The sequence below is a fragment of the Boleophthalmus pectinirostris genome, unplaced genomic scaffold (assembly GCF_026225935.1).
Source record: "Boleophthalmus pectinirostris isolate CB_2022bp ecotype Guang Dong unplaced genomic scaffold, ASM2622593v1 HiC_scaffold_22, whole genome shotgun sequence".
Taxonomy (NCBI): domain Eukaryota; kingdom Metazoa; phylum Chordata; class Actinopteri; order Gobiiformes; family Gobiidae; genus Boleophthalmus; species Boleophthalmus pectinirostris.
In genome coordinates this window covers 42,309,974-42,331,461 of record NW_026571190.1, presented here as the reverse complement: position 1 = coordinate 42,331,461, position 21,488 = coordinate 42,309,974, and the positions used below count along the sequence as shown (strand labels likewise).

Sequence of the window (21,488 nt, the reverse complement as noted above, 5' to 3'; positions counted from 1 at the left end):
AAGAGCTAAATGAGTTCATTAAACAGAAAACAAAATATCACGTGCTCCAATAAATAAATAATTAATAATGAATGTTTAATCACAAATAATCTAAATTAAAATGAATGAATGTTATTTGTTATTATGCTGATATTTGTCATTAGAAAAAGGATTATATTCATTAATAACGTCATTCTCCTGCGTCGTATGACATGTCCACATGACGTCCTAAAGTCTCGAGTCCACGGTTCAAATTCAGTTCAATTCCTTTATTGTCGTCATCATATAAAATAACAACAAAATTATGTTAGAACATCACACAACTGCAAAGTATTTTAAAAGTGCATAATAGTGTAGAGCACCCCTCTATGACACCCACTATGTAAACATGACACCCACCATGTAAACATGACACCCACCATGTAAACATGACACCCACCATGTAAACATGACACCCACCATGTAAACATGACACCCACCATGTAAACATGACACCCACCATGTAAACATGACACCCACTATGTAAACATGACACCCACCATGTAAACATGACACCCACCATGTAAACATGACACCCACCATGTAAATGACACCCACCATGTAAACATGACCACTATGTAAACATGACACCCACCATGTAAACATGACACCCACTATGTAAACATGACACCCACCATGTAAACATGACACCCACCATGTAAACATGACACCCACTATGTAAACATGACACCCACTATGTAAACATGACACCCACTATGTAAACATGACACCCACCATGTAAACATGACACCCACTATGTGAAGATTAGAAAACAGTACTAGTGAAATCGGTGCAGTTCAAATGTTTCACTGCACATTTACGTCTACGTGGGTCAGAGTTTGACGCCCAAATACTGGACGTCATTCACACGTCATTTAGTCCAGACCTGGTCTTGGACCGACGGACGCGACAGAGACACGACCTGCACGACCAGAAGACGTCTCATGTTTGTGTTTAATTATTATTTTTGTTGAAATGATATGAGGTCATTTCCGCTCAGCTGACGTCAGCGGCTTCAGCAAAACTGAAGACTGATCCAGACTTTTCCACAGACTCCGGTCGTTTCTCTTCACTCGTTTTGTGGAGTTTTGTTAAAGTCGCTGACGTCAGCTGAACGGACATGACCTCAGAGAATTTACATGAAAATAATAATGAATAATTGTATAAAAAAACTCACACAAATGAAGGAGTCACGCACAGTGTTTGGAGTAACACGTTATAAAAGTAAGAATTTATTGTAATCCATAGTTTTTTGCTGTAACGCCGTAATGTGGCGTTACAGGGGAGAAAAATTAAAAAGTAATGTTTTACAGTGTACAAATGTGAGTATTGCTCGTCAAAAAGCTTTTTTAACCTGGACTGAAGTGGTGGGTTTTTCTTCATACAATTTCGCTAAAATCAGCGCGATATCAACAGCGATGAAACGCCGGAGACGCGCCCATGTAAACCGTCAGGTGACCACGAGTGAAAGGACCGATGCAGAACTCCACACTCCATGAGACGAAACGCAGCTGACGCCCGATCACACCCTGTTCCACGGGCTCGGGGTTCTCTCAGGGGCAGAACTAGATTCCAAGTTCTAGTCCAAGATTAGTCCTGGTTTGGTTCTCGTTTAGTCCTGGTTCAGTCCTGGTTTAGTCCTTGTTTAAACCTGGTTTAGACCTGGTTTAGACCTGGTTTAGTCCTGGTTTAGTCCTGGTTTAGACCTGGTTTAGACCTGGTTTAGACCTGGTTTAGTCCTGGTTTAGTCCTGGTTTAGACCTGGTTTAGACCTGGTTTAGTCCTGGTTTAGACCTGGTTTAGTCTTGGTTAGTCCTGGTTTAGTCCTGGTTTAGACCTGGTTTAGTCTGGTTTAGTCTGGTTTAGTCCTGGTTTTAGTCCTGGTTTAGACCTGGTTTAGTCTGGTTTAGTCCCTGGTTTAGTCCTGGTTTAGACCTGGTTTAGTCTTGGTTAGTCCTGGTTTAGTCACTGGTTTACGTCAAAACGAAACAACACAAACCGAACACAAACACTTGTATCGTTTTCTGTCGTTTTGAGGCCGAACGACGTCATCGACCAAAAATAAAACTGTGAATATTTTAAGAAAATCAAACTTTTTGCAGCACAAACGAAACATAAACGAGTGAGAGTTTTAGTGCAGGTTTGTGTTTGACTTGGTGTTTTATTCGCACATTCAAAACAGTCGAGTCGTGTTTTCCGTAGCTCCTTTCCTCCTCCTCCCTTGTCTCCTAAGTCCTCGCCCGTGACCTTTGACCTCCGCGGGCTTTTACTCCTGAGTGGCCGGAGTCTCTCTCGCGGCGCCTCCCGGCTCCTGCAGCGGTGCATCGTGGGAAATCGATGCACCTGCCGAGTCCCGACGTGTCACTCCGCACTCGTCCGCCGCCTGATCACTCCATCCTCACTCAATTACCCCGACCTGCCCCCGAGGCTCCCGCGCGACGCCACTAACGCTAACCCATCCCGCGCCGCTCGCCATCAGGCCCGGGGGCGGGGCTTAGTGACACGTGTCAATCAAAGCTGACAGAGCGAGAGACAGAGAGAGGGAAAAGTGAAGGAAAAGGCAAAACTGACTCCCATGAGCTCTTCTCTCAAACTGGAAACACTCTGTTCCACCTTGTGATGTCATCATGTGGTGATACGTGAAGCGCTCCACTGTGTTTTTAAACTCCACACACCTTCACGAGATTCATCTGGATCATTTCAGCCTCTGGAATCGCTCGACTGAACTAAAAGTAAAAGGAGCTGTTCACCTGAAAATCTCCACTTCATGACATCACGAGGTGGAATATAATATATAATAAATATAATAAAGAGCCTATCGTTCGTCCATTCGTTTTTCAAAATAAAACAAGGATAAGAAAATGAGAAAAAAAAAACAATTTTCTCAAAATTTTTTGTCTCCAAAACCAAAATAAAAACAGAAAAACAACAAAAAAAAACATAATGATTTGGGGTTTTTTTTCTGTTTTTGATTGTCTTGATCTTGTCCCGGTCTAAGTCCTGGTTTAGTCCTGGTTTAGACCTGGTTTAGACCTGGTTTAGACCTGGTTTTGACCTGGTTTAGTCCTGGTTTAGACCTGGTTTAGACCTGGTTTAGTCCTGGTTTAGTCCTGGTTTAGTCCTGGTTTAGTCCTGGTTTAGTCCTGGTTTTAGACCTGGTTTAGTCCTGGTTTAGACCTGGTTTAGACCTGGTTTAGTCCTGGTTTAGACCTGGTTTAGTCCTGGTTTAGACCTGGTTTAGACCTGGTTTAGTCCTGGTTTAGACCTGGTTTAGTCCTGGTTTAGTCCTGGTTTAGTCCTGGTTTAGACCTGATTTAGTCCTGGTTTAGACCTGGTTTAGACCTGATTTAGTCCTGGTTTAGACCTGATTTAGTCCGTTATCTGTTTTTTCATTTTGGTTTTGGAGACAAATATTGAAGAAAATAGTTGTTGTTTTTTTTTTTTTTTGTTTAATTTTCTTATTTTTGGTTTTATTTTGAAAAATGATTGAATGACACACAGATTGTTAAAGCTCAGAGTCATTTTGTTTGATTCAGGAGCGTTTCTCGTTTTAGTTTTTTTCAGCTCAGGTAAAAGTAAAAGTCCGTTTACTCTGAGTTTCCGTGGTTACGGTAGAAAGTTAAGCCCCGCCCTCGGACGAGATGGCGAGGTTTTGGAGGCCCCTGTGCACACGGCGCTTCACCCTGCTCCTCTGAAGATTCCTGACGTAAACACGAGACGTTTGCTCCAGATTCATCTCATGGTGTCAGTCTTTCACATAGATTCACCGAAGTCCTCAGACCAGCTCCGTCAAACAAACAAACAAACAAACAAACAAACAAACAAACAAACATAAAAACTGAAACATGAGGACAGCAAAGGGAAAAACACACAGAATCACACAAAAGTTCACTTTAGAAAATTCACTTGTTTGTCCATAAAAAATATTTTTCAGTATTTGCTGTTTTCTTGTGCTCGTCTCGATCTTTAATTCTCAAAAATCCAAGGAAATTAAAGAAAAGCGTCGATCGTCCACACTCTGCCCAGGGTCAGTGACACTTAAAGTACTCGGTAACACTTTATAATAACTACACCTTACTTAGGTTTAATAAAGCATGAACAAAGACTTAATTAATAATGAACAAAGATTTAATTAATAATGATTCACGCTTAGTAAATGTTTAATAAAACATAATTTGTCTTCACTTTAGAGAAGCTCTCAAAAAGATTTAACTAACAGATAACAGCTGCCTGAATTATCACTGCATTGTATTATTAGTAAATCATTCTCTCATAGTTTACTAATGATTAATAAATGGTTAGTTCATGAGTAATTAAGTATCAAATAATTATGAGTAACTATTTACAGCACAGGTGAATTAAGTCCAAGTGCTAATTAAGGTAGTAATTAAGTAGTTACTAAGCGTGAATCATTATTAATTAAGCCTTTGTTCATGCTTTATTAAGGCTAAATAAGGTGTAGTTATTGTAAAATAGTGAAAATATGGTGTTCTTTTGTGTCGTTCTAGTGTCAAACTGAGCGTGACGCCTGCGGTCTGATCGTTGTCTTCGTCGCTTCTTTAGACGTTCTGTGGATTGAATAAAAGCGACAGATCAGTGTGTTTTGTTCTGATTCAACGACGACGCAGATGTTGTAGTAAAAAATTTATCACAGATCTGTTTTTATCATTAGGAGATAATAAGAGGCGCACGACACAAAGAAAATAACCGTTAACATAAATAATATGGCTGATTATTATTACAGTTTTGTTTTGAAATAATTTTACACTAATGAAACGAGCTAAATAAAATGTACAAATGTAAACATATTAGGCTGCATCATTTTCCCCAGTGTCAGAAATTCAACTTGTACACAATTTTAAAATGTGACAAAACCAACTAAAAGAAAATGTGTGGAATATTTGCTCAGTTGAATAAAATCTACTGGGTCCAACAAGACCTTTAAGTTCTATTTTAACAGTGTCCATAAAACTCTGGCTGAGAAATTTCGTTTTTCTCTAAATAACTTTAAAAATAACAATAACAAAAATAATAATATAATATTTTATTTTATTATAAATATTTTTTTATTAATTTATTAATTTATTTTTAATTTTATTATACATTACTTTTTATTAATTAATTAATTATTTTTAAATTAATTGTATATTTATTATTAATTATTATTATTATTATTATTATCATATTATATTTATTTATTTTATTTTATTTTTTTATTTTTTTTATTAATTAATTAATTTATTTTTTATAATTTATTTAATTTATTTTTTTTTGTAATTGTTTATTCAATGTCCTTGCCCAAAAAAATTAAATTTTATAGCCATATCTCAGAAACTAATGATGACAGAGACAGAAAACTGACACCAAATGATCCACAATGTCCAGATTTATATTCAACTTTCATTGATACTATTGGGATAAATTCATTATTTTTGATGTTATTGGAAGAAAAACTGATTTTTCAGTTCAGGTTTAAATCTTCTGCAGACGCTAAACTCCAGAGGCTTTATGGACCCAGTAGAATTTCATGAAATTTCTCCTGGAACTTTACTTTGGCAAGTGTAAAAAATCGAATACGAGGTACAGACTGATTTTCAGAAATGTTTCAAAAAGTTGGGCAAATTTTCTCCCTAATATTTATACACGTGTTGCTTTTGTAAGTTTGATTTTTAGCTGCATGAGTCCAGTTTTATGGCCTCTTTACCAGCTTGTGTTCTTATTTTTCACAGTTCTGGTTCCACGGACCAAAATAAAAGCACAGATTTCAAAATAAAAGTATTAGTAAATGCAAAAGACTGAAAGGCAGAACAACATATATTTACACATCGCTGTCGTCAGAAACATGAGCCTGGTGTAAACTATGTGAAAGTTCCGAGGTGTTTTTAGTGATTTAAAAACACTGGATTATGTCGATATAATCCGCCCACCGAACGCGACCGAACGAAAGAAAGAGGTTTGGCCGGGCACTCGCCGAGCTGCCTGTCCATGTGAATGACCCCGAGCACCGCACCGCTCCATGAAACCCCGCGGGCTTCATGTGACACACCCCCCCCCTCGCTGGCCGTAGGGGGCGCCGCTTCTCTCTGTGTGTGTGACGTGACCGTGTGCTGTTGTTCCTCTCCCGACCTGCAGGGGGAGCAGCAAAGGCAAAGACATCAGCACGATCAAGTCCCTGCGAGTGCTGAGGGTCCTGCGGCCGCTCAAGACCATCAAGAGGCTCCCCAAGCTCAAGGTCAGAACTTCACACGCACATTTACACCAGAACTTTCAACAACAACAACGTGTCCTCGCCGTTTCTTCTCACGCTGAAGTTTGATTTGGATTGATTCATGTTTGAAGAATCTTTCATCGTGCGTTTACAAAAGTCGTGGTCTCGGTCCAGACTAACGACAAACCAGTATCACTTTATTTATTCAGTGTTTTAAGTTTCGTGTTGAGAATTTTGTACCAAAACAGATTTTTAGGTGCTGAAATTTCTACCTGGTTTAGTTCAGGTTTAGTCCTGGTTTAGTCCTGGTTTAGTCCTGGTTTAGTCCTGGTTTAGACCTGGTTTAGTCCTGGTTTAGAGCTGGTTTAGTCCTGGTTTTAGTCCTGGTTTAGTCCCAGTTTAGACCTGGTTTAGACCTGGTTTAGTCCTGGTTTAGTCCTGGTTCAGTCCTGGTTTAGACCTGGTTTAGTCCTGGTTTAGTCCAGGTTTAGTCCCAGTTTAGACCTGGTTTAGACCTGGTTTAGTCCTTGTTTAGTCCTGGTTTAGTCCTGGTTCAGTCCTGGTTTAGTCCTGAAATAGTCCTGTTTTAGTGCCGGTTTAGTCCTGGTTTAGTCCCAATTCAATCCTGGTTTAGTCCTAGTTTAGTCCTGGTTTAGTCCCAGTTTAGTCCCAGTTTAGTCCTGGTTTAGTCCTGGTTTTTAGTCCTGGTTTAGTCCTGGTTTTAGTCCTGTTTAGTCCTGGTTTAGTCCTGGTTTAGTCCTGGTTTAGTTCTGGTTTAGTCCTGGTTTAGTTCTGGTTTAGTCCTGTTTTAGTCCTTGTTTAGGCTGGGTTTTGTCCTTATTTAGACCTGGTTTAGACCCGTTTTAGTCCTGGTTTAGTTCTGATTTGCTGATACTGAAAAAGCTTCGATCCAGTGACGTTCGGTGACTTTAGATCTTTAGAGCTCTGCTCCGAGACGGCGGCCGGACAAACACGCCAAGATCCTCAACGTCAGATGTAGTCTTCTGTAACCTTCTCTTCTCCTTTTTCCTCTTCCTCCTCCTCCTCCTCCTCCTCTTCGTCCTCTTCGTCCTCTTCGTCCTCTTCGTGGTCCAGGCCGTGTTCGACTGTGTGGTGAACTCCCTGAAGAACGTCCTGAACATCTTGATCGTCTACATGCTCTTCATGTTCATCTTCGCTGTGGTGGCCGTGCAGCTCTTCAAAGGACGATTCTTCTACTGCTCCGACGAGTCCAAAGAGTTCGAGCGCGACTGCAGGTCCGACGCACACACGTACACACACACACACACACACACACATCTGCAGGGGGCCACGCTAACTGAGGCACTGCTCTGTCTGAACCTCATCTTCTCCACGTTGGACTCAGAGGTGGATTGTGTCACTTTTCTGGTGGAGGCTTCGTCGAGTCCTTTTCCCCGTGCAGATGTTGTGGCTTCGTCTGGAATGTTTCACAGTATGGCATTAAACCTTTCTATCGTCATGGAGACCAAACCAGACCCAGTCCCAGGTCAGATCTGTGGAGAGGCGACACCGCTCACACTCACAGTGTTTGTTTTTCTAGGTGTTTTTGAGCCTTAAAACCACCTGTGATTGAATAAATGTAAGGTAGAGCTGTTTAAAGTCACACTGTGGAACATTCCAGGCAGAGCGACGACGTATCCATAGAAACAAGAAGGTGACGGATCCTCCACCAGAAAAGTTACACAGTGCAGCGTTAAACTGAGCTTTGTTTTTTAACACAATCTGACCAGAAACAACTTTTAAAATCCATTTTAGATGTTGTTTAGACCTTGTTTAGTCCTGGTTTAGACCTGGTTTAGTTCTGGTTTAGACCTGGTTTTCGACCTTGTGTTAGACCTGGTTTAGTTCTGGTTTAGACCTAGTTTAGACCTGGTTTAGTTCTGGTTTAGACCTGGTTTTCGACCTTGTGTTAGACCTGGTTTAGTTCTGGTTTAGACCTAGTTTAGACCTGGTTTAGACCTGGTTTAGACCTGGTTTAGACCTGGTTTAGACCTGGTTTAGACCTGGTTTAGTCCTTGTTTAGTGCTGGTTTCTGGTTCATATTTCTGCATTACTTGGGCCTTTCCACATGAAAAAACAGTTCATCCTCTTCTGTCGGGAAAAAGTCTTTTTTTTTTTTTTTTTTTTCCTCAACGGCTTCAGAAAGTTGAGCCCCAAAACACACGAGAGTCTGAAAAGGAACAATTTAAACACACGTCACTGCACTGAGAAGGAAGTGTGTGTTTGTGTGTGTGTGTGTGTGTGTGAGTGTGTGTGTGTGTGTGTGTGTGTGAGTGCGTGTGTGTGTGTGTGTGTGTCTGTGTGTGTGTGTGTGTGTGTGTGTGTGTGTGAGTGTGTGTGTGTGTGCGTGCGTGCGTGTCTGTGAGTGTGTGTGTGTGTGTGTGTGTGTGTGTGAGCTTGCACTGCCCTCTGGTGGTCGTGTGCAGAGTCACAGCCCCGATCTGACACTAAATATACAGACCTGACGAGTGTGAGTTTATTAAAGTGTTTCTGTGTGTTTTTGTGTGTTTGTGTTTGTGTGTGTGTGTGTGTGTGTGTGTTTGTGTGTGTGTGTGTGTGTGTGTTGGGTGTGTGTGTTTGTGCGTTTCAGGGGCGAGTATCTGGTGTACGAGCGAGACGAGGTGAAAGCTCAGAAGCGGGAGTGGAAGAAGTACGATTTCCACTACGACAATGTGGCTTGGGCCCTGCTCACCCTCTTCACTGTGTCCACTGGAGAGGGGTGGCCCACGTGAGTACTACAAATACTACTACAAATACTACTACTACTACTACTACTACATCCTCTTCACTGTGTCCACTGGAGAGGGGTGGCCCACGTGAGTACTACAAATACTACTACAAATACTACTACTACTACTACTACTACTACACCCTTCACTGTGTCCACTGGAGAGGGGTGGCCCACGTGAGTACTACAAATACTACTACAAATACTACTACTACTACTACTACTACTACATCCTCTTCACTGTGTCCACTGGAGAGGGGTGGCCCACGTGAGTACTACAAATACTACTACAAATACTACTACTACTACTACTACTACATCCTCTTCACTGTGTCCACTGGAGAGGGGTGGCCCACGTGAGTACTACAAATACTACTACAAATACTACTACTACTACTACTACTACACCCTCTTCACTGTGTCCACTGGAGAGGGGTGGCCCACGTGAGTACTACAAATACTACTACAAATACTACTACTACTACTACTACTACACCCTCTTCACTGTGTCCACTGGAGAGGGGTGGCCCACGTGAGTACTACAAATACTACTACAAATACTACTACTACTACTACTACTACTCCTCTTCACTGTGTCCACTGGAGAGGGGTGGCCCACGTGAGTACTACAAATACTACTACAAATACTACTACTACTACTACTACTACTACATCCTCTTCACTGTGTCCACTGGAGAGGGGTGGCCCACGTGAGTACTACAAATACTACTACAAATACTACTACTACTACTACTACTACTACACCCTCTTCACTGTGTCCACTGGAGAGGGGTGGCCCACGTGAGTACTACAAATACTACTACAAATACTACTACTACTACTACTACTACTACATCCTCTTCACTGTGTCCACTGGAGAGGGGTGGCCCACGTGAGTACTACAAATACTACTACAAATACTACTACTACTACTACTACATCCTCTTCACTGTGTCCACTGGAGAGGGGTGGCCCACGTGAGTACTACAAATACTACTACAAATACTACTACTACTACTACTACATCCTCTTCACTGTGTCCACTGGAGAGGGGTGGCCCACGTGAGTACTACAAATACTACTACAAATACTACTACTACTACTACTACTACATCCTCTTCACTGTGTCCACTGGAGAGGGGTGGCCCACGTGAGTACTACAAATACTACTACAAATACTACTACTACTACTACTACATCCTCTTCACTGTGTCCACTGGAGAGGGGTGGCCCACGTGAGTACTACAAATACTACTACTACTACTACTACTACTACTACTACTACTACTACTACTACTACTACTACTACTACTACTCTTCACTGTTTCCACTGGAGAGGGGTGGCCCACGTGAGTACTACAAATACTACTACAAGTACTACAAATACTGCTACAAGTACTACAGGTACTACTACTACAAGTACTACTATTACTGCTACTACTACTACTGTATTGCTGCTACTTTGACTGTACTGACTGAAGTCTGCTCTGACCCGCGCTCTTACTTTGACAGTGCGCTCTTACTTTGACAGTGCGCTCTTATTGTGACAGTGCGCTCTTACTTTGACAGTGCGCTCTTACTTTGACAGTGCGCTCTTACTTTGACAGTGCGCTCTTACAGTGCGCTCTTACTTTGACAGTGCGCTCTTACTTTGACAGTGCGCTCTTACTTTGTGACTTTGACAGTGCGCTCTTACTTTGACAGTGCGCTCTTACTTTGACAGTGCACTCTTACTTTGACAGTGCGCTCTTACTTTGACAGTGCAGTGTGCTCTTACTTTGACAGTGTGCTCTTTACAGTTTGACAGTGCGCTCTTACAGTCTTTACTTTGACAGTGTGCTCTTACTTTGACAGTGTGCTCTTACTTTGACAGTGCGCTCTTACTTTGACAGTGCGCTCTTACTTTGACAGTGCGCTCTTATTGCAGCTCTTACTTTGACAGTGCGCTCTTACTTTGACAGTGCGCTCTTACTTTGACAGTGCAGTGCTCTTACTTTGACAGTGCGCTCTTATTGTGACAGTGTGCTCTTACTTTGACAGTGCGCTCTTATTGTGAAATCCCCCTCTGACTCCTGCGCTCTTACTTTGACAGGGTGTTAAAACACTCGGTGGACTCCACTTATGAGAACCAGGGCCCCAGCCCGGGATACAGGATGGAGATGTCCATCTTTTACGTGGTGTACTTCGTTGTCTTCCCCTTCTTCTTCGTAAACATCTTTGTGGCTCTCATCATCATCACCTTCCAAGAGCAAGGAGACAAGATGATGGAGGACTACAGCCTCGAGAAGAACGAGGTGAGGAGCGAGCCGATACCGCACCGGATATCGGTTCATCGGTATCGGTTCGTCGATATCCGGGTTTGGCAGATGAATCGATTTAGACTCTTTACTGGGTCTCAGAATGTTTGAATCAGTTCCGACTTTTTGATTTTAGTTCTAAAGCTGCACTGCGTAACTTTTCGGTCGGGTGTCCATCGCCCGCTTGTTTCTATGGAGACGACAGCGCTCTGCTTTAAATGTTCCACAGTGTGACTTTAAACAGCTCGACTTTACGTTTATTCAATTACGAGTGTTTTTTTTTGTTTTAAATATAACCAGAAAAACAGACGTTCTGACTGTCGCCGCTCCGCAGATCCGACCTGGAACTCGGTCTGGTTTGGTCTCCGCGGAGATAGAAAGGTTTTAATGCCACACTGTGGAACATTCCAGACAAAGCGATAACGTCTCCATGGAGAAAAAGTTACACAGTGCAGCTTTAAATCAGTGTCTGAGCTGAAAAGGTTTAGTTCTGGTTTAGTCCTGGTTTAGTCCTGGTTTAGTCCTGGTTTAGTCCTGGTTTAGTTGTTTAGTGTTTAGTCCTGGTTTAGTCCTGGTTTTAGTCCTGGTTTAGTTCCTGGTTTAGTCTGGTTCAGTCCTGGTTTAGACCTGGTTTAGTTTCTGGTTTAGTCTGGTTTAGTCCTGGTTTAGTCCTGGTTTAGTCCTGGTTCAAGTCCTGGTTTAGACCTGGTTTAGTCCTGGTTTAGTTCTTGGTTTAGTCCTGGTTTAGTCCTGGTTTTAGTCCTGGTTTCAGTCCTGGTTAGTCCTGGTTTAATCCTGTTTTAGTCCTGGTTCAGTTTCGTTTAGTCCTGGTTCAGTTTCTCGTTTAGTCCTGGTCTAGTCCTGGTCTAGTCCTGTTCTAGTCCTGTTCTAGTCCTGGTCTAGTCCTGGTCTAGTCCTGGTTCAGTTCTCGTTGAGTCTGGTTCAGTCTCTGGTTCCTGGTTCAGTTCTCGTTTGAGTCCTGGTTCAGTTCTCGTTTGAGTCCTGGTTCAGTTCTCGTTTAGACCTGTTTGAGTCCTGTTTGAGTCCTGGTTCAGTTCTCGTTTGAGTCCTGGTTCAGTTCTTGTTTAGACCTGTTTGAGTCCTGTTTGAGTCCTGGTTCAGTTCTGGTTTAGACCTGTTTGAGTCCTGTTTGAGTCCTGGTTCAGTTCTCGTTTAGACCTGTTTGAGTCCTGTTTGAGTCCTGGTTCAGTTCTCGTTTGAGTCCTGGTTCAGTTCTTGTTTAGACCTGTTTGAGTCCTGTTTGAGTCCTGGTTCAGTTCTTGTTTAGACCTGTTTGAGTCCTGTTTGAGTCCTGGTTCAGTTCTGGTTTAGACCTGTTTGAGTCCTGTTTGAGTCCTGGTTCAGTTCTGGTTTAGACCTGTTTGAGTCCTGTTTGAGTCCTGGTTCAGTTCTGGTTTGTCGTTGCAGAGAGCTTGTATCGACTTTGCCATAAACGCTCGTCCTTTGACTCGTCACATGCCCAAGAACAAGTTGAGTTTCCAGTATCGGATGTGGCAGTTTGTGGTTTCTCCTCCGTTTGAGTACAGCATCATGGCTCTGATCGCGCTCAACACCATCGTCCTCATGATGAAGGTCAACCTCCTCTTCTTCACGTTCTTCACTCGTTCTTCACTCGTTCTTCACACGTTCTTCATCTGTTCTTCATCTGTGTTTCACTTGTTCTTCATCTGTTCCTCACCTTTTCTTTCTCTTGTTCTTGTTCATGTTCTTGTTCTTGTTCTTGTTCCTCACTTGTTCTTGTTCTTGTTCTTCATCTGTTCTTCATCTGTTCATTGTTCTTGTTCTGTTCATGTTCTTGTTCATGTTCTTGTTCTTGTTCTGTTCTTGTTCATGTTCTTGTTCATGTTCTTGTTTGTTCTTGTTCATGTTCTTGTTCTTTCTTGTTCTGTTCATGTTCTTGTTCTTGTTCTTGTTCATGTTCTTGTTCATGTTCTTGTTCATGTTCTTGTTCTTGTTCTTGTTCATGTTCTTGTTCCTGTTCATGTTCTTGTTCATGTTCTTGTTCTTGTTCTTGTTCATGTTCTTGTTCATGTTCATTTCATGTTCTTGTTTCTGTTCATGTTCTTGTTCATGTTCTTGTTCTTGTTCATGTTCTTGTTCATGTTCATGTTCATGTTCTGTTTCTGTTCTTTGTTCTTCTTGTTCTGTTTATGTTCTTGTTCATGTTCTTGTTCCTGTTCTGTTCATGTTCTTGTTCATGTTCTTGTTCATGTTCATGTTCTTGTTCTTGTTCTTGTTCATGTTCATGTTCATGTTCATGTTCATGTTCATTGTTCTTGTTCTCTTGTTCATGTTCTTGTTCTTGTTCTTGTTCTTGTTCTGTTCTTGTTCTGTTCTTGTTCTTGTTCCTCACTTGTTCTTGTTGTTGTTCTCCTCAGTTCGACGGTGCGTCTCAAACCTACGATAACGTCCTGAAGAACCTGAACATCGTCTTCACCACCTTCTTCTTCATGGAGTCGATTCTGAAGATCATCGCCTTCGGGCCCCTGGTGAGTGACAGTCCCGCTCTCCTCGGCGTTACCGTGGGTTACCGTGGGTTACCGTGGGTTACCGTGGGTTACCGTGGGTTACCGTGGGTTACCGAAGAGAGAAAGTTCACGTTGATAATGAAACAGCTGCTCCATATTTTACCGCAGTCGTCTGGTCAGAAGAGAAGAAGAGTCTGAGCCGTCACATCAAACACTGAAACACGCCCAGTGTCGGGGAAGTGACTTTAAAAAAGTCACGTTCGCTCGTTACTTCTTTAAAAAGTAATCCATTACTTTACTTAGTTTCTCTCATGGAAAGTCACTTTTTTTTTTTTACGTTCCTCGTTACTTTGGTATTTTTTGGTGTAAACTCCATCTGAAGTTAAATCCGGCACGAGGCCGACAGTCGACAAGAACCGTGAGGGAAAAATGAAAAGAACTTCACAGAGTCAAGAGGACGTGAAACTGTTCAGAGGTAAACGTGGGGTCAGCGGGTGAGGGACGGACGCTCGGTGCAGGAGGATCTTCTCGAGGAACGTCTCGTCGAGTGTCTCCAGCCCCCGTCCAGCTCACTTCCTCTGAGGCGGTGGCTCTGGGTCGACCAGGAAAGACTCGAGGTGAAGGTGGCCCGACGCTCCGGCCGCTTTACAGCTCCTCCTACCTGGACGTCATGCTTCCCAGGTCATGGGGTCAGTGCCCGCTGCGCCCTCTCCCGGCACCACTGTCGACCGGGGCGGACTGTCCTCTGTGTGCCCCAAATGCCTCACGTCGCCGGTAGGGCTCGGTATCGTTAAGACGTTGCCGATACGATACATGCCTCGATACACAGACTACGATACGATACTTATCTCGATACAGTGCACTTTTAATTCAATCATTTTGATACGATTTAAAGGTTGTCTGGAGGATTTTTTTTAGTTTCAAACTGTCAGTGAAAGATTAAAATACCATTACAGAGACGCAGCAGCTTTGTAATTATGATGACCAAAAAAAAAAGAACGAAAATCTATCAACTGTGGACGTGTTGAGGCCAGATAAACATCAGCCAATAGAAAACGAGGCTCCCTCATTTTCTATTGGCTGTTAGGTTGTCAGTCAAACTCCCTAGTGTAACTGACTCGTCGGCGCGCGGGGATTACGTGGTTTACGCAGCGGTTCTTAGAGGCTTTTTCGAACTGTCGCTTCCTCGCATTTCGCACAAAGTTTGTCGCGACGGCGGACGAGAATCCACGACCGGTTCACCGCAAAAGAAAGTCCGTTTTTGAGGTCGCTGAAAGAAGAAGAGAAGAGGAAAAGGAGCAAAGCCAAACTGAGGTGATTCTTGGAGATCTCGTCCAGCGATGGCGCGACCGAAGCAGACGAAGGGTCTAAAAACTAAAGACGCGTCGGTCGCTGAATTACTTCTAGACAGGAAACTTCAACAGTGATTCTGAACGCGCACGAGGACTGTCGCTGTATTTCTCTTCCCTTAAAAAAATCCTCTATACAACCTTTAATATAAAATAAAGTCTAAATCATGGCTGTGATACTAAAAGTCTTTGTTAAACCACTTTTTTTTTTTTTTTGCAAAGTTCATATGAAACATGAACATTTTAATCATCAAAACAGTGAAAATGTCAAATGAGTTACATAAACGAGTTTCTTTCCTCTAAACAAGCAACTTAATCTGTAGCTTTAACAAAATAATTAAGTTAAATTTACAAAAAAAATACTCTGCGTGATATATCGATACAGCAGCCCATGATATTGATACTGTATCATCACATTAAACGATACGATTTATCGATATTTCAATACTTTTGCACACCCCTAGTCGCCGGGGCAGGACAGACATACACAGAAAAGTAACGTTGCGTTGAATTGAAAAAGGAACTAAGTTTCGTTTCCAAATATTACGTTCGTGCGTCACATGATTTTTAGCCAAAACAGTCGTTACTTTACTGGAACACGTCACAGCAGGCACCGATGTTTGTCCAGTGGTGGAATTTAACAAAGTCAAAGTAGAAAAGTACTGCACTTCAGTAGTACAGTTTAATCATCTGTACTTTTATTTTACTTTTACTTTTTACTTTTACTTCAGTACATTTCAGAGCTGGTGTCTGTACTTCCTATTCCACGTCATTTCTGAGTACTTTTTACTGTAGTAGTACTAGAGTTGTAGTATTTTAAGCCGTGTAAGTCTGAGGTTTATTTTTGAACATGTTCACAGTTTGAGTCACACAAATATACAAAAAAAAAAAAAAAAAAAAAAAAAAAAAAGAGATGGTTTCTGTTGAACAAAATCTTTATCAGAGTCTCAGTTCATCTGAGGTTTTACACCAACTCAAAATGTGTGAAATACTTTTTAATACAGGTACTTAAATACTTTTACTCAAGTAGATTTTGTCTTGGGTTAGACCTGGTTTAGTCCTGGTTTAGTCTGAGTTAGACCTTGTTTAGACCTGGTTTAGACCTGGTTTAGTCCTGGGTTAGACCTGGTTTAGTCCTGGTTTAGACCTGGTTTAGTCCTGGTTTAGACCTGGTTTAGACCTGGTTTAGACCAGGTTTAGACCTGGTTTAGACCTGGTTTAGACCTGGTTTAGACCACGTTTAGACCTGGTTTAGTCCTGGGTTAGACCTGGTTTAGACCTGGGTTAGACCTGGTTTAGACCTGGTTTAGACCTGGTTTAGACCTGGTTTAGACCTGGGTTAGACCTGGGTTAGACCTGGTTTAGACCTGGGTTAGACCTGGTTTAGACCTGGTTTAGACCTGGGTTAGACCTGGTTTAGTCCTGGTTTAGACCTGGGTTAGACCTGGTTTAGACCTGGTTTAGACCTGGTTTAGACTTGGTTTAGACCTGGTTTAGTCTTGGGTTAGACCTGGTTTAGACCTGGTTTAGACCTGGTTTAGACCTGGTTTAGTCCTGGTTTAGTCTTGGTTTAGACCTAGTTTAGACCTGGTTTAGACCTGGTTTAGACCTGGTTTAGACCTGGTTTAGTCTTGGGTTAGACCTGGTTTAGTCTTGGGTTAGTCCTGGTTTAGACCTGGTTTAGACCTGGTTTAGACCTGGTTTAGTCCTGGTTTAGTCTTGGTTTAGACCTAGTTTAGACCTGGTTTAGACCTGGTTAGACCTGGTTTAGACCTGGTTTAGACCTGGTTTAGACCTGGTTTAGACTGGTTTAGATCTGTCTCATGATGGAGACCAAACCGGACGCAGTCACAGGTCAGATCTGTGGAGAGGCGACGCCGCTCACACTCACAACGTCTGTTTTTCGAGGTGTTTTTGAGCTTTAAAATCACCTGTAAGTGAATAAACGTGAAGCGGATCTGTTTAAAGTCACACTGTGGAACATTCCGGGCCTGATATTTGCTCTGAAAGTCGGATTTTAATTCGTTCTCGATCTTGTTTCTGTTCAGAATTTCTTCCGAGACGCCTGGAACATCTTTGACTTCGTGTCCGTGCTCGGCTCCATCACGGACATCCTGGTCACGGAGCTCGGGGTAAGACTCTCACTGCACGGATTTCATTAACGACTTTGTCAAGGTGCGCACCTGTCGTTAAAGAACACTGCACCTGTCGTTAAAGAACACTGCACCTGTCGTTAAAGACCTGTCGTTAAAGAACACTGCACCTGTCGTTAAAGAACACTGCACCTGTCGTTAAAGAACACTGCACCTGTCGTTAAAGAACACTGCACCTGTCGTTAAAGAACACTGCACCTGTCTTAAGAACTTGTCGTTAAAGAACACTGCACCTGTCGTTAAAGAACACTGCACCTGTCGTTAATGAACACTGCACCTGTCGTTAAAGAACACTGCACCTGTCGTTAAAGAACACTGCACCTGTCGTTAAAGAACACTGCACCTGTCGTTAAAGAACACTGCACCTGTCGTTAAAGTGTCGTTAAGAACACTGCACCTGTCGTTAAAGAAACTGCACCTGTCATTAAAGAACACTGCACCTGTCATTAAAGAACACTGCACTGTCGTTAAAGAACACTGCACCTGTCGTTAAAGAACACTGCACCTGTCGTTAAAGAACACTGCACCTGTCGTTAAAGAACACTGCACCTGTCGTTAAAGAACACTGCAAAAGAACACTGCACCTGTTAAAGAACACTGCACCTGTCGTTAAAGAACACTGCACCTGTCGTTAAAACACTGCACCTCTGTTAAAGAACACTCACCTGTCGTTAATGAACACTGCACCTGTCATTAAAGAACACTGCACCTGTCGTTAATGAACATGACCTGTCATTAAAGAACACTGCACCTGTCGTTAAAGAACACTGCACGCTGTCGTTAAAGAACACTGCACCTGTCGTTAAAGAACACTGCACTGTCATTAAAGAACACTGCACCTGTCGTTAAAGAACACGCACCTGTCGTTAAAGAACACTGCACCTGTCGTTAATGAACACTGCACCTGTCGTTAAGAACACTGCACCTGTCGTTAAAGAACACTGCGCCTGTGTTAAAGAACACTGCACCTGTCGTTAAAGAACACTGCACCTGTCGTTAAAGAACACTGCACCTGTCGTTAAAGAACACTGCACCTGTCGTTAAAGAACACTGTCGTTAAAGAACACTGCACCTGTCGTTAAAGAACACTGCACCTGTCGTTAAAGAACACTGCACCTGTCGTTAAAGAACACTGCACCTGTCGTTAAAGAACACTGCACCTGTCGTTAAAGAACACTGCACCTGTCAAAGAACACTTAAAGAACACTGCACTGTGTTAAGAACACTGCACCTGTCGTTAAAGAACACTGCACCTGTCGTTAAAGAACACTGCACCTGTCGTTAAAGAACACTGCACCTGTCGTTAATGAACACTGCACCTGTCATTAAAGAACACTGCACCTGTCGTTAATGAACACTGCACCTGTCATTAAAGAACACTGCACCTTCGTTAAAGAACTGCACTGTCGTTAAAGAACACTGCACCTGTCGTTAAAGAACACTGCACCTGTGTCGTTAAAGAACACTGCACTGTCGTAAAGAACACTGCACCTGTCGTTAAAGAACACTGCACCTGTCAAAGTCTTCGATTCAGAATGTTGGGTTTTTATCTGTTTATTTATTTGAATAAGAAAGACTCAGGAGGTTTGTGCGACAAGAACAAATGTTTAATGATGCACATGGATTTGAACTTGGTTTAGTCCTGGTTTAGACCTGGTTTAGTCCTGGTTTAGTCCTGGTTTAGTCTTGGTTTAGACCTGGTTTTGTCCTGGGTTAGACCCAGTTAAGTCCTGTTTTAGTCCTGGTTTAGTCCTGGGTTAGACCTGGTTTAGTCCTGGTTTATTCCTGGTTTAGTTCTAGGTTTAGACCTGGTTTAGTCCTGGTTTAGTCCTGGGTTAGTCCTGGTTTAATCTTGGTTTAGACCTGTTTACTCCTCAGGTAGACCTGGTTTAGTTTAGACCTGGTTTAGTTTAGACCTGGTTTAGATCTGGTTACAGTTGATTTAGACCTGATTTAGTCCTGGGTTAGATCTGGTTTAGTCCTGGTTTAGACTTGATTTAGTCCTGGGTTAGATCTGGTTAGATTTGTTTAGTCCTGGATTTAAACCTGGTTTTGTTCTGGATTAGTCCTTGGATAGACCTGATGTGGTCTTGGGTCCGTTATTAGAACTGGTTTAGTCCTGGTTTAATTTTGGTCTAATCTCTGGTTAGATCTGTTTACTCCTCAGTTTGGCCTCGATTATCCGGGGTTAAACCTGACTTAGTCCTGGTTTAGTTTAGTCTTGGTTTAGTTTTGGTTTAGTCCTGGTTTAGTCCTGGTTTAGTCCTGGGTTTTCATGTTTTCTATGATGTTATAATGTGATGTTTCAGCCTCTCTGTGGTGATCAACTCTCGTCAGTGTTAAACAATAAACAACTGATTTTAATGTTCGATACACAGACCTGATTTAGTCCTGGTTTAGTCCTGGTTTAGTCCTGGTTTAGACCTGGTTTAGACCTGGTTTAGACCTGGTTTAGTCCTGGTTTAGACCTGGTTTAGCCTTGGGTTAGATCTGGTTTAGTCCTGGTCTTAAACTGGTTTTGGTTTTTAGTCCTTGCATAGACCTAACAATGTCTTGATCCTTATCAGAACTGGTTAGTCTGGTTTAGACCTGGTTTAGCCTTGGGTTAGATCTGGTTTAGTCCTGGTCTTAAACTGGTTTTGGTTTTTAGTCCTTGCATAGACTAACAATGTCTTGGATCCGTTATCAGAACTGGTTTAGTCTGGTTTAGACCTGGTTTAGCCTTGGGTTAGATCTGGTTTAGTCCTGGTCTTAAACCTGGTTTTGGTTTTTAGTCCTTGCATAGACCTAACAATGTCTTGGATCCGTTATCAGAACTGGTTTAGTCCTGGTTTAGACCTGGTTTAGTTTAGTTTAGACCTGGTTTCCAGCTGGTTTATATTTGGTTTAGACCTGGATTAAATCTAGTTTAGACCTAGTTTAGATCAGGTTTAGGTTTATGGATGGTTTAGTCCTGGTTTAGTTTAGTTTAGTCCAGGTTTAGACCTGGTTTAGACCTGGTTTAGTCCTGGTTTAGTCCTGGTTTAGTCCTGGTTTAGTTTTTAGTCCTGGTTTAGTCCTGGTTTAGTCCTGGTTTAGTTGGTTTAGTCCTGGTTTTAGTCCTGGTTTAGTCCTGGTTTAGTCCTGGTTTAGTCCTGGTTTAGTCCTGGTTTAGTCCTGGTTTTACACAGATATAAGGACATTTGGGATCAGAAAATAAAATTCCACAATTTAAAGTGAAAAAACACCAGAAATTATCTGACGAAAGATTATTTTTTTATCATTATTGTGGAATCAGAATCGTTATCGAGTCTGTTCTTTGGTATCGAACGTCGTGGGCACGCCGTGGGCGCTGTTGTCGGCGCAGAGAGGCTGACCCGGTGCCCGTTGTCTCTTGTGTTGATCGTGTTTTTTCGCAGCTGCAGTAATGATCCTCTCTCTGTCTCTTTACATGCTTTCTTTACCCCTCCCCCTCTCCTTTGGCCCCTCCCCTTTGACAAATCCATCCAATCGAAATGCACTATGACTCCTCCCACATCGTGTGCTCCGCCCATCCGTGCCCGTGACGGCGCCGTGGTTTTCGCCCCATGAAAACAAACGAAAACAAAACAAACAAACAGAAAAAAACGAAAAAAAAAAACAAACTGAAACAATAATTGGGCTGAAACTCGTCCCACTCAACCCGTGTCTGTCACCCACTCCACCCTCATCCTTCTGCACACTGGCACATACGTAGAATCTGGTTGGTTTGTAATTTCTCTCTCGACGATCAATGCTGCATCCTCATTGGTCCATTCTCCCCCCCAAGCCCCGCCCACGTGCATGTGCTTCCCGAATGCTCCAGAACCTGAACTCTGACCCTTTAAAACAAGAAAAGAACGTCAGGAGAATTTTATGTTGAAAATGTCGTTTGTTTTTTTTTTAGTTTTTTTTTTTTGTGCTGCGTTGTGGAACTTTTCTGGTGGAGGTTTTGGTCTTTTTTTTTTTCGTCTGGAATGTTCCACAGTGCGGCATTAAATCTTTCTCTCTATGTTCATGGAAGAACAGACCAGGGCAAGTTACAGGTCAGGTCTGCGGAGAGGCGATCCCGCTCGTGAGCAGAATGTACGGAAGCCCTGAGCGGCAAAAAAAAACAAAAAAAAAAAAAACTAAGGTCAGTCAAAAATCAATCAGTCTTTATTTTTTTATTTATTTATTTATTTATTTATTGTCTCACCAATAGCTCCCAAAAACCAAACAAAAAACT

General features: G+C 42.3%; 1 protein-coding gene across 1 annotated transcript in view; it reads left to right on the top strand.

Moving 5' to 3' along the window:
* Positions 1-21,488, top strand: part of cacna1ab (calcium channel, voltage-dependent, P/Q type, alpha 1A subunit, b) — a 178,784-nt gene that overhangs the window by 81,676 nt on the left and 75,620 nt on the right. Inside the window, 7 exon segments of the mRNA XM_055158395.1 lie at positions 6,151-6,250; positions 7,322-7,482; positions 8,838-8,975; positions 11,068-11,269; positions 12,701-12,865; positions 13,672-13,782; positions 17,159-17,242. Coding sequence (XP_055014370.1) covers positions 6,151-6,250; positions 7,322-7,482; positions 8,838-8,975; positions 11,068-11,269; positions 12,701-12,865; positions 13,672-13,782; positions 17,159-17,242 — 961 coding nt within the window.